Raw genomic sequence first — 12,296 nt, 5'->3', positions numbered from 1 at the left:
TACTTTACAGGTCCCACGGGAATTTTTTCATGACTGCCAGCTCCCAATAGGACATCGACACAAGCAACCCAACTTAATTTTTTTTTAAACTCAACAAATCTCATCCAAGCCAGTATTTTATGTTGGACAAGTCTGACGTCATTTTGTTTTTTAAACTTTATTCATCCCGGAGCGATGAATGAACGGCCAGTAACCACGAGCAGCTGATGACGTAGTTGTAAGGATTCGAGTGCTGTCGTGTTGTATTTATTTTTAAAGCATGGATCTACAAGACAATGGGGGATCGGATGATGCACGTGACGACCGTAATGTGGGCACAAACGATAGTCTGCTGGCGCCTGCAGTTGCTGATAGGTAAGCCAAACCGTCTGTGTGTGTATCGAGTGACCAAAATTAATTTTTGCTGGAACAATGTATTTCTGTTCGTCTTTTATGTTATCTTTTTTTTAAAGAAAAAAAGAAGCAAAATACGTGTGTATAATGTTTCATTATATATTTAGTAACTCAAATTACTTTCTTATTTTAGAAGAAAAAATAAAATGATCATTGCTAGCAAGCAGTGGCGTCACTAGGTTGAGTGTCACCCAGTGAATGTGTGTGTGTGTGTGTGTTTTTTAACCTGCACTGCCGTCTTTGTAAACTACATATAGATTTACTCATACGTAAGACTTTTAGAATATCGCGCCAACAAAATACACGTTGCACTTTAGCTTTTTTCTCCTTAAAAGGAACGTTAACTCGAACAAATATTTGTAATGCTATTTTGTATCGAAGCATTTAATGTACATTTGAGCATTCATTGAGTATTTCTCTATGTCTCTCTATGTCTTTCTCTATGTTTCTGTATGCCTTTCTCTATGTCTTTATCTGTGTCTTTCTCTATGTCCCTCTCTATGTCTTTCTGTATGCCTTTCTCTATGTTTTTCTCTTTGTCTTTCTCTATGCCTTTCTGTGTCTTTCTCTGTCTTTCTCTATGTCTTTCTCTATGCCTTTCTCTATGTCTTTCTCTGTCTTTCCCACAGCTGTGCAGTCACCGTTCTACCACAAGACGACGAAATCAGCTACAAGTTCGGATCCAGGGACCGAACCCACCAAGGAGTACGGCGGTACCAGCAAGGCCTGAAGAACCTCGTCCCAGTCCGCTGCATGAAAACGTAAGAAACAGCTCAGTGATGATTTGAGGCTTAGTTTATTTTGTGGAGCTTTTTGGGCTTTTAATGGGATTTTTCTTATATTACAATGTCTGTTTGTCTGTGTGTTGGTTTGTGGTCAAATTTTGTTACTCAATTTCGTCCCGTTTCTAATATAAGTTCATTTGAAATACAACGCAAAAGAATATCCTATTTTAACTTTTTAAGTATTATCGGGTATTGTCGTTATAAAACAAATCAATACTTTATAGGTTACATATTTATGTAGTAGTGGTCACGTGATCAGTCAGGTTTTCTAGGCGAAATTTTACAAATCCTAAAGACGAGATAATAAGAAGCAGATAGAGCATGTGTAGTGTAATTTTCAACTTAACTTTTCATTCTTTTGCCATCGTCATGGGTTGACTCTAACAGAAGTTCACACACTTGTACCGAACCGATTCGTTTCAAATTTGACACGCAATTCAAAATCCGATGACAATGCAGTGTGACAGAAACTTCGTTTTTTTTATAAACCAAGATTATTTTAATCAAGCGTTAACCAAATTTTACAAAATATTAAACAGTAAAAAAAATTAAAGTGTAAATATGTATAAAAGTGTAAAAATGTATAAAAGGTGAGTTATTATAACAGTATTTACAGGTGGGTTGTAACAGCATATATATATATATATATATGTATATATATATATATATATATATATATATATATATATATATATATATATATATATATATATATATATATAAATCCGCGCTTTGGCCGCACTTCGGGCTTTGACCGCAACATATATATATATGCATAGTAGCTGTATATCCAGGTAATCTGTGTTAGTGTAACGAGGTAACTGCCGACCCTAAGGAATCTTATCTACAAAGTCAGCAGTGACTTCTTATTTTTAGACAAGGTCAAAGAATTGTGCACTGTAAGGCAGATAAGTAGCCAGTACAGTGCAAACAGGTGGCAGTCTGCATGCAGGAATCTAAATAAGCGTGTTAAATATTTACCTAACAGATAGTTTTTTTTCTTTAAAGTCCATTTAGAAGTGGGGTTTTATTTTTCCAGTGATGTAGATACCATACATCTTTTGTGATATAAGAATTTTTTAATTAAAAAAAAAGTTTATGTCACATGATAGCCCGCCCTTCGTAGATGATATGCTGGATTTTGATATTGACTTGAACTGAGTCTATTATAAACTGTACTGTTGTAAGTTGATATTGTGTGAGTCAACTCAGCTTTAATTAGTACCTAACTATTGATTGGAAAATTTAAGTCGATTGTGCATTGTGCTTGCCACGTTATAGGGCTGGTGAGTAGGTCAACAACCATTTCTATGGCTAATGCAGGTTTTATTGAGCCGTAGAACTGGTTGGTGAGCTACTTACCAGCCCTGTAGCAGTATGTGCCTGGGTCACTATTGTAAAAAGTAACTGTCAATAAGAGAGATGCACTAGAGATCATGTAGAGGCATAGCGACCCACTTTTGCGCCTGGAGCCAACTATCAACTTCCTCCACATTTCCCCCCCCCCCCTTATTAGGAAAAAATCATGGGCGCTTTATACCAGGCACTATCCCTTTACACTTTTTATGTTTTTGGCACACAATTGATGTAGCAGGTTGTTAATTAAGCCCTTAAAGCCAAGTAACAGTCTATTTTCTTAACTTGGACTGTGTATGATTTAGTAATGTAGCTCAGAAAGAGCTTTTTTTAAAACTCCGTTTGGCGCCCCCCAAACTTTAACCCCGGGGTGGCCGCCCCACACGACCTGCACTAGCTAGGCCTCTTTCTGTATGTTTTGAGTGTGTGGTCTGCACTTTGATCAGTCTTAACTTCTCTCGACTTGAGAAAGGTACGTGTCAGAGCTGGGTGAACTCCGCGACGTCTAACAAACTCGAGCCATAGAACCAGCCTCTGCTTTTGGCCAGGATCGGTCAGGCCTTGCTAATTGAAAATAAAAATGATATTGTTATGATGAGTACTATTTCACGTGCTGTGTAGACATCTGGCAGTTTACATTTCCTGTAATTTATATGCTGTGCTTGTGTTGTCACCTTTAATGCTGTGTTTGTGTTGTCAGTTAACGTTTCCTGTAATTTATTTGCTCTGTTTGTGTTAACAGTTAACGTTTCCTGTAATTTATTTGCTCTGTTTGTGTTAACAGTTAACGTTTCCTGTAATTTATTTGCTCTGTTTGTGTTAACAGTTAACGTTTCCTCTAATTTATTTGCTCTGTTTGTGTTAACAGTTAACGTTTCCTGTAATTTATATGCTGTGCTTGGTTGTCAGTTTACATTTCCTCTAATTTATATGCTGTGTTTGTGTTGTCAGTTTACTTTCCCTGTAATGTATATGCTGTGCTTGTGTATGTAAAGACCCGAGTGCCACAATGTTCACCCCATTTTTAAAGTACCCGGTGTATGTAAGTTAAGGTCTGGGCTGTGGGAATGTTACCTGTATTGCGGTGTCTGCATATCATCCAGGTACACCCAGGTGAACTAACCCCTTTGGCTCAGATCAGCGCTATGTTAAAACCTGCATCCTGCACTTAGTCCACGCACATTGTCTCTCATGTACTGATCAGTAAATAACACGTCTGGCTCAGCTAAAACGCTATGTTGAAACACGTAGCCTGCACATAGGGGTCGTACATAAACGACTTCATACTCCAATAGGGGAGGGGGAAAGGGACTTGTGTCGGTGTGTGACGTGTGGCAGGGTGGGGAGGTTCGGAAAGTGTTGCGACACACTAGTATTTTTAAAAAGTAATTAAAGAATCGGAATTTTAACCATTTTGGCGCGTTTTGAATAGACAGACTTTTTTGCGTAAATTGTAATAAAATTTCATCAATTTTGACCGAGTACAGTAACTATTTTAATATTAAAATTTTTATGAAGAAAATAGCTGTTTTTTTACAGCGTTATTCTGATAGAGGGGTGGATGATTGGCTGCATAACGTCATTTAAGGGGCGGAGGGGGTCTGAATTTTTTTGACGATGGTTGACGATGACGAGATGGAAGTAAAAAATCTTTTTAATTAGCGTGAAGTCTTTTTATAGATGAGCCCTTGGTCTTCACACGTGTATTCTAATGTTTTTATCAGTAATTAACACGTCTGTCTAAATAACAACACGTCAAAACATGCATCATACATTCAGCCCTCATACATGTATTCTAATGTATTTATCTGTAACAAACATGTCTGTCTAAATAACAACACGTCAAAACATGCATCATACATTCAGCCCTCATACATGTATTCTAATGTATTTATCTGTAACAAACATGTCTGTCTAAATAACAACACGTCAAAACATGCATCATACATTCAGCCCTCATACATGTATTCTAATGTATTTATCTGTAACAAACATGTCTGTCTAAATAACAACACGTCAAAACATGCCCTCACACATGTATTTTAATGAATTCATCTGTAGCAAACGTGTCTTGTCTAATTAACAACACGTCACAACATGCCTCATAAATTCAGCCCTCACACATGTATTCTAATGTATCAACTCGAAGAACCACTAACACCTGTTCACTTTCTCTCTCTCTCTTCCCCCCCCCCCCCCCCCCCACAGGCCAGAGAACACCCTGCCCCTGGAGACCAACGGCTTCATCAACTACATCACCTTCGGCTGGCTCACCCCCTACATGTGGCAGGTGTTTCGACACGGCGCCGCCTCTGTCAGGGCGCTGCGCATAACGAAGGAGGAGAGCGCCCAAGTCAGTGCGGAAAGGTGAGGTTTCTATCGCCATCTTCTCCCGCTTGATGCTTCCCCTTCACCATTAAAATTCTTGGAGGTTGCTGGTTTTAAAAAAAAAAGATTGTTATAACCTTTTCTTCATTCGTTGTAAAATTGCTTTTATGTCCTCTAGCACAATTTAACCTCCTTCCCTTCCGCTAAGTTTAAAAAAAAACCTAAACGAGCAGTAAAAAAAAACTTAAAATGTCTACAAACGTGACTCATAAAAAAGGAGAGTTGACTTAGACGTAGAAGAATGAAAGGAAACTTTAAAGTATAAAACCGTGTAGCACTTGAAAGTAGTGTGACGAGGGCGCAGGCTAAGTTGGCAGCCATACTAAAGTTTTATCTGGCAAACTTTTTTTTCCAGCATTAAAAAAAAATTGAACTGGCCACCTTTCCCGTGCTAAAAGCTGTGTTAAGTTAATTTGCTTTTTATCGGTCAATTAAATAAACCCGCGGCAAAAAAAAGTTATTTTAAGTTGTGGAAAATTTAATTTGTTCCTTAAGACATTTTAGCTAAAAACATGAAACAAACAAAATGGGAAATGGGGTTTTAACGTACGCCATTACACTTTAATGTATTTTTTTTTTAAGTTTTAAATAAGTGGATTCTACAAGCCTATTTTTCTGTAACCTCCGAAGCATGTTGATTGTGTACAGTTCTATTCAATAAAACTAGACATTAAATAGTTCTTCCATTTCGGTGTAGACAATCAACATGTAAGAAGGAACCAAGGGTATAGTGTAAGTGTAAGCAAATAAACCAAAAGATGTTTACACCGAATGCAACCAAGCAAACCATTTTAGTTTTTAAGACTTTTTTTTTACTTCTAGTTTCCCGTGATGAAGACTTCACCTCTAAACGTCGCTTATTTTTTTTATTATTTCTTGGGAGTTTTATAGCTTGTAACCTTTGTAGTAGTAGTAATAACTCTACGCTAAAACAATGAGAGGCTAGGTGGATGTAGATGGTGATGTGTGAGATGGTTGAATATGGGAGGTGGGGAGAAGATTAGATATAGGAGGTAGGTTGGGAGAAGCTTTAGTATGGTAGATGGGGAGGTAATTAAGTATGGGAATTGGGGAGGGGATTGAATATGGGAGGTAAAGAGGGAATTGAATATCGGAGGTAAAGAGGGGATTGAATAAGGGAGGTGGGGAGGGGATTGAATATTGGAGGTAAAGAGGGAATTGAATATCGGAGGTAAAGAGGGGATTGAATAAGGGAGGTGGGGAGGGGATTGAATATTGGAGGTAAAGAGGGGATTGAATATGGGAGGTGGGGAGGGGATTGAATATGGGAATTGGGGAGGGGATTGAATATCGGAGGTAAAGAGGGGATTGAATATCGGAGGTAAAGAGGGGATTGAATAAGGGAGGTGGGGAGGGGATTGAATATTGGAGGTAAAGAGGGGATTGAATATGGGAGGTGGGGAGGGGATTGAATATGGGAATTGGGGAGGGGATTGAATATCGGAGGTAAAGAGGGGATTGAATAAGGGAGGTGGGGAGGGGATTGAATATTGGAGTTAAAGAGGGGATTGAGTAAGGGAGGTGGGGAGGGGATTGAATATCGGAGGTAAAGAGGGGATTGAATATGGGAGGTGGGTAGGAGTTTGGAAGCTGTGGGAAGTGGGAGGGGCGGAAGCACCTAAATATGTAAATAACAAATGAGGGACGAGAAATGACAAATGTCATGAGCTATACCCAGAATAATCTAGATGTTGTGTCATACACCTTCGCTTGTGCTTGCTTGTCATATTTGACCAGATCTACTATAGTACAAGTTTAATGTACTGTACAGACAAGTTCTTCAGTAAAAGTTTAATGTAGTGTACGAACAAGATCTTTGTCAGTAAAAGTTTAATGTAGTATACAGACGAGCTCTTTTTCGGTAAAAGTTTAATGTAGCTTAAGTTCAATATCTATTCATTCGAGTAGCATTCACTGCCACGTTTTCAAAATGCACACAAAAAGATACGGAGTTGACGGGAAATGTGGTCTTCTTTAACATGACATGCTCTGTTTCTTGCACCACTTTCAACACATCGTTCAGTATGTCAACAACAAAACCTGTTCTACTTCTAGGACTGTTGAACCCATGTTTCAGTAACGTTAACAGAATGTGTGCTGTCTTGATGTTGGTTCTTAAACTGTGTTAAATACATCGCATCTTTTCCAGATAAGTCCCACCACTTTTTGCCAGCTCTAACTTAAAGCACTCACGCATCCTTGACCTATTTCTGATGTCTAGACATTTGAATGTTTAAACGCAGGCCATTAATCCTTATCCGCCTCTAGGGTTAGGGCTGGGTTAAGGTTAAAAACTACAAGTTCCGCATCCTCTTATATATATATATATATATATATATATATATATATATATATATATATATGTTACGTGGGGGTTTGTTTTTAAACCGATTGATAGAGAAAGAGAGATGGTGGTGGAATTATTCTCTCAAATCCGTGCATCCTTGTGGGTCAAGGAGGTTTACCAGACCTGAGCAAAACTAATTACTTAACACTAATACAACATTAATATTTAACTAAAAATAAAACTTAGCATTTCAATACATTTATTACGTATTACAGACAATACAATAGATTACAGTGTTCCAATAATCAGAGCGAATAACAACATCATCACTCTACATACTTTCAGTACCGGTACTCACAACTCCATACATACAGCAACATAACAGGGACTGTCAACAGAACAGCTTTTCGATGACAGCCTCGGGTTGACATCTCGATGACTGGTACAGCAACAGCATCTCATAGGACAGCACAGGTTGACATTACGACGACAGGTACAGCAACAGCATCTAGCCGCATGTACAACGACAGCAGCTCACAGGACAGGTCAACATCACGACAGGTACATCGACAGCAGCTCACAGGACAGGTCGACATCATGACAGGTACAGCGACAGCAGCTCCCAGGACAGGTCGACATCATGACAGGTACAGCAACAGCAGCTCACAGGACAGGTCGACATCATGACAGGTACAGCGACAGCTTCTGCACCATCTAAACAGCAACGGTACCGCATCTCACACGACAGCAACGGCCCAACATCCCGACCAGCCTAAGCACACCCATACACATCTACTCCATCCAAAGTATCGCTCTCCACTGAGCTTGCAACAACCTAACCTCCGTCGTCCCAGGTATGCGACCTAGGGTCAACGGGGAAACGGGGGGAGGGGGAGGGGGGTGAACAATGGTTTCTTGCCGGGTCGTATCTGAATTGTTAAATAGGCCACGCTGGAGGAAAGAGGGGGGGGGGGTATTAAATGAGGTACCAGCCAACATATATATATATATATATATATATATATATATATATATATATATATATATATATATATATACTTATATATATATATATATACTTATATATGTATATATATACTTATAATATATATGTATACTTTTTTTTGGTGGCGGGAGTTAAATTTTTGGCGGTGACAAGATCCAATACATAGTTCCCTTTTACCATAACTAAGGCTACTTCGATACATTCCCTAGTTGTTATTTTTTTCAACTGTGATTACAAAACAAAAAAATCCATTTTTAGTAAAGTGTGTTCTGTGTACTATGGGCCATAAACCCCATTTTTCACCAACGTCCTTTCAAGGTTACTTAACTGTTTGAATTATAACAAGACTCGATGTAACGGAGCTTTGTGTCTCAGCCGTCGCACTTTAATCATTGGGACTCAATCGTTGTGACTCTACAGTGTGACTCAATCATTGGGACTCAATCATGGGACTCTACAGTGTGACTCTACAGTGTGACTCTACAGTGTGACTCTACAGCGTGACTCAATCATTGGGACACAATCATTGGGACTCAATCATTGTGAATCAATCATTGGGACTCTACAGTGTGACTCACCAATTGTGACTCAATCATTGGGACTCAATCATTGTGAATCAATCATTGTGACTCTACAGTGTGACTCTACAGTGTGACTCTACAGTGTGACTCAATTATTGTGACTCTACAGTGTGACTCACCAATTGTGACTCAATCATTGGGACTCAATCATTGTGAATCAATCGTTGGGACTCAATCATTGGGACTCAATCATTGGGACTCTACAGTGTGACTCAATCATTGGGACTCAATCATTGTCACTCAATCGTTGTGGCTGTGTTAGTGTGACACTTTCAAAGTGACAATAAATGTGACACTATCCCTGCGACCCGATCAGTGTGACCTAGTTTTATGTGACTCGCTGTCCTGTTCGCGTAATTGAAAACATGATCGGAAATGTGTGTACGAGGAAGTACAAAGTTTGTTACATTACATTATTGTAGACGTATTCAAACGAGCCACGTGACTACCGTATCGATCTATGCGTGCTCACCAAGCCCCGCCCCTTTTAGTTGACGCGACAGCGATTTTGGACATCATGACATATAGTACATAGAGCTTTCAACATTGGATGTTAGCTTTTATTTATTTAAACGTTCCGCGGGTGGTATGTTTAACAATGCCGGCACGCATGCATACACAAACATAAACACGTATAGATCTACATTTTTAAAAAAATGTTTTTAGTATATGCATAAGTGATGCTCATTTAGATGTCTAGTTGAGGTCATCTTGACCAGTCGGTCGTGTCTAGCCGTTCTGACTTCTAGTGTTGGGGGGGGGGGGGGGGGGGGGGGGGGAGGAGAGTCGTGCATGGGGAATTAGTCAGTGTTGATCACAATTGTGCAAAGGGGGGGGGGTGTTTGTCGGTGGGGTTGAGAAATGTGGTTGGGGTTGGTTTAATGTAGGCCCTGTTGTTTTAGCTACAGAGATGACGTGCTGTCATTGTTATGGGATGGGGGATGTGGAATTTCTTGCTTGTTGAAAATAAACCTGGGTTGTGGGTCCGTGTGGCTGGGTTGTTGGCTGGTCAATATTGTTGTTGTGAGTCTGTGCACCAATATGTCTGGGTTGTTGGTCAATGTGTTTGTGTTGTGAGTCTGTGCACCAATATGGCTGGGTTGTTGGTCAAAGTGTTTGTGTTGTGAGTCTGTGCACCAATATGGCTGGGTTGTTGGTCAATATGGTTGGGTTGTGAATTGCTAGCTAGACTATGTAGCCAAGAAGAACAGTACTGTCTGATATATGCGGCCATGTTTTATAAATATATTTAGCACGAGCCTGCGCTAGACTCCAGCACATGCGACACGTGAAGTCAAGCGTGTCATATTCAGTGGTCTGTCATGTGGGTGTGACACTAGGTTTAACGATTGGGCCATTGATATTTTGTTTAGATAAGTAGAGCAGATGTGTGATCTGAAAAGTGTGTGTGGGGAAAGAGGGGGAGGTATCACTAGTTGGTTCGAATCGATATAAACATTAAAACATTGATACAGATGTGGATATGGTTTAGTTTAGAGGTATGAAATATCGCGGTTTGCAGTTAAAAAAATTATCGAATTTTTAGCTCGATCTAGTATTGAGACTGACCAGTACAGTTTGGGCAAGTAGTGTTCAAATCTGATACGAGGTTTGATGTCCTGGGTTTTTTTTTAAATGGATTATTGGCCAGATGGCGGTACGTTTAGGAGAGGCTGAGGATTTTTCTAGAAAACGGATACGGGTAGGACTGTCATTATGACGTAAATCTGATCCCTGAGTGCTGCTACTAATTAGGTAACGTAATGAGTTAATGGAAACTCCGGTATAGCCGATGACGGACGGATCATGTCCCGGCCGCGTGCGTAACTTAACTTCTGTGTATAACCGGAGGGGGGAGGGAGGAGAGAAACGGGTCTATTCGACCCGCTTAAAGTGCGGATAGATTAAAGGGAGAAAACAACTTGACGTTTTTTTTTTCTTGCTGTGTTTGTGGCGGGGAGGGTAAATGTGGAGCGGCGAAAACGTGGAGAGGCGGGCCGCCGCACGCACTTTTCGAGCCAGTATGTAACGAACTTTTTTTTTTTTATCGCGTGTCCCGGTGACATAACTCCAGTGCACTGAGATTCCGGTCGATACAGCGACCTTTCGGCTCGCTAGTCAAGTGGAGAGTTCGTTTGGCAGAGGTGTGGACAGAAGTGATTGGTTTTTTACAATCTTGCCAAAACTAGACCTACACCGTAATTTATTTAATACTGGCCCTGATTTAGCTCAATGTCAAGCATGAGTTGTACATTTATACAATATAACGCATCAGACGTTATTCCTAGAAGTTGAGTGGACCTAATAAGGAATGTTTATTATGTACATAGAACAGAGTTTCTTCCAGGCATCTCTTCGGTGGGGGGGGGGGCGAAGAAAATCTACCGCCCCCCCCCCCCCCCCGAACGAGATGCATTTTATACAGTAAACATACACTTTTACGAGTGCCCCCCCCCCCCCCGAAAAATGTTGACCGCCCCCCCCCCCCCCCCGAAAATTTCAAAAGCCCCCCCCCCCTTCCGGAGAAAGAAGTCTGAAAGAATCACTGACATCGAACAAGTGGGATTGGCTGAAATCGCATCATAAAATTACTGGCATTGCTTCTATAAGCTACATACTTGTATACTTAACTCTAAAATACTAAATCATACATGAGTAATGTTTGCCCTATCTGTTATTGATAACATATGTCTTGACTATACCTGTAGCAGTTGCAAAAGGATTTGGTACTTTAAATAGTCTTGACACAAACCCCAAGCCTAACGTTAGCCCCATAGCAGTTTAATCTTGGCCCTAGAGGTCGTGTACATTATGTAACACGAAAGTAGGGGGTGGGGTGTAATATTTTGTTTTATATGAGATAGAGGATTGGTATTAAGCCATGTTGATTGCTTATATTTTTGTTTTTGCCAAAATTTTAGCGTACGTAAAATGGCTGGATGATTTGGTTTGATCCATCTGGTTTTTACCTTGTTTTTTTTTATATACCAATTCCGTGTAATATGATTTTTGCCTATGATTTGGTTCTGGTGAAGATAAATAAGAAATGCGATTTTCTCTAAAACGTTGGGATTCCTATAATTATTTTAAAATCACATATTTTTCCCCACCGAATTCGTGCCGTCGTTATTGTGGGATATTCCTAAAAATCTAACATAACATCAGGGCAGATTGCCTTTAGAAATGCTATGCAAATAATGTGAGGGGTGGGGGGAGGGGTCGATATAGAAATGCTATACAAATAATATGAGGGATAGGGGGTTGATATAGAAATGTTATACCAATAAAATAAGGGATTGGATGGGTTGGTATAGAAGTGTTATACAAAAAATATAAGGAATATGGATGTGTCAATATTGTCTTGTTATGTAATATGTGCACTATCCTGATATTATCAATAGTGATATGTAATGCCAACATAGAAAACAGAATCGTCCCATCAGATTACATACAAGTACCTCAAAACTACTTAACGTTGT

At 39.7% G+C, this 12,296-nt stretch overlaps 1 protein-coding gene across 1 annotated transcript in view; it reads left to right on the top strand.

Annotated features, from left to right (window-relative positions):
- Nucleotides 1-12,296, top strand: part of LOC131927174 (ATP-binding cassette sub-family C member 5-like) — a 96,705-nt gene that overhangs the window by 31,128 nt on the left and 53,281 nt on the right. Inside the window, exons 2-4 of the mRNA XM_059282894.1 lie at nucleotides 11-354; nucleotides 1,023-1,154; nucleotides 4,743-4,901. Coding sequence (XP_059138877.1) covers nucleotides 260-354; nucleotides 1,023-1,154; nucleotides 4,743-4,901 — 386 coding nt within the window. The 5' untranslated portion in view covers nucleotides 11-259. The remainder of the gene's footprint in view (nucleotides 1-10; nucleotides 355-1,022; nucleotides 1,155-4,742; nucleotides 4,902-12,296) is intronic.

This window comes from Physella acuta, unplaced genomic scaffold (assembly GCF_028476545.2).
Source record: "Physella acuta isolate Inbredline_101_S28 unplaced genomic scaffold, ASM2847654v3 ptg001379l, whole genome shotgun sequence".
Classification (NCBI taxonomy): Eukaryota; Metazoa; Mollusca; class Gastropoda; family Physidae; genus Physella; species Physella acuta.
This window is presented reverse-complemented; position numbering and strand designations above follow the sequence as displayed.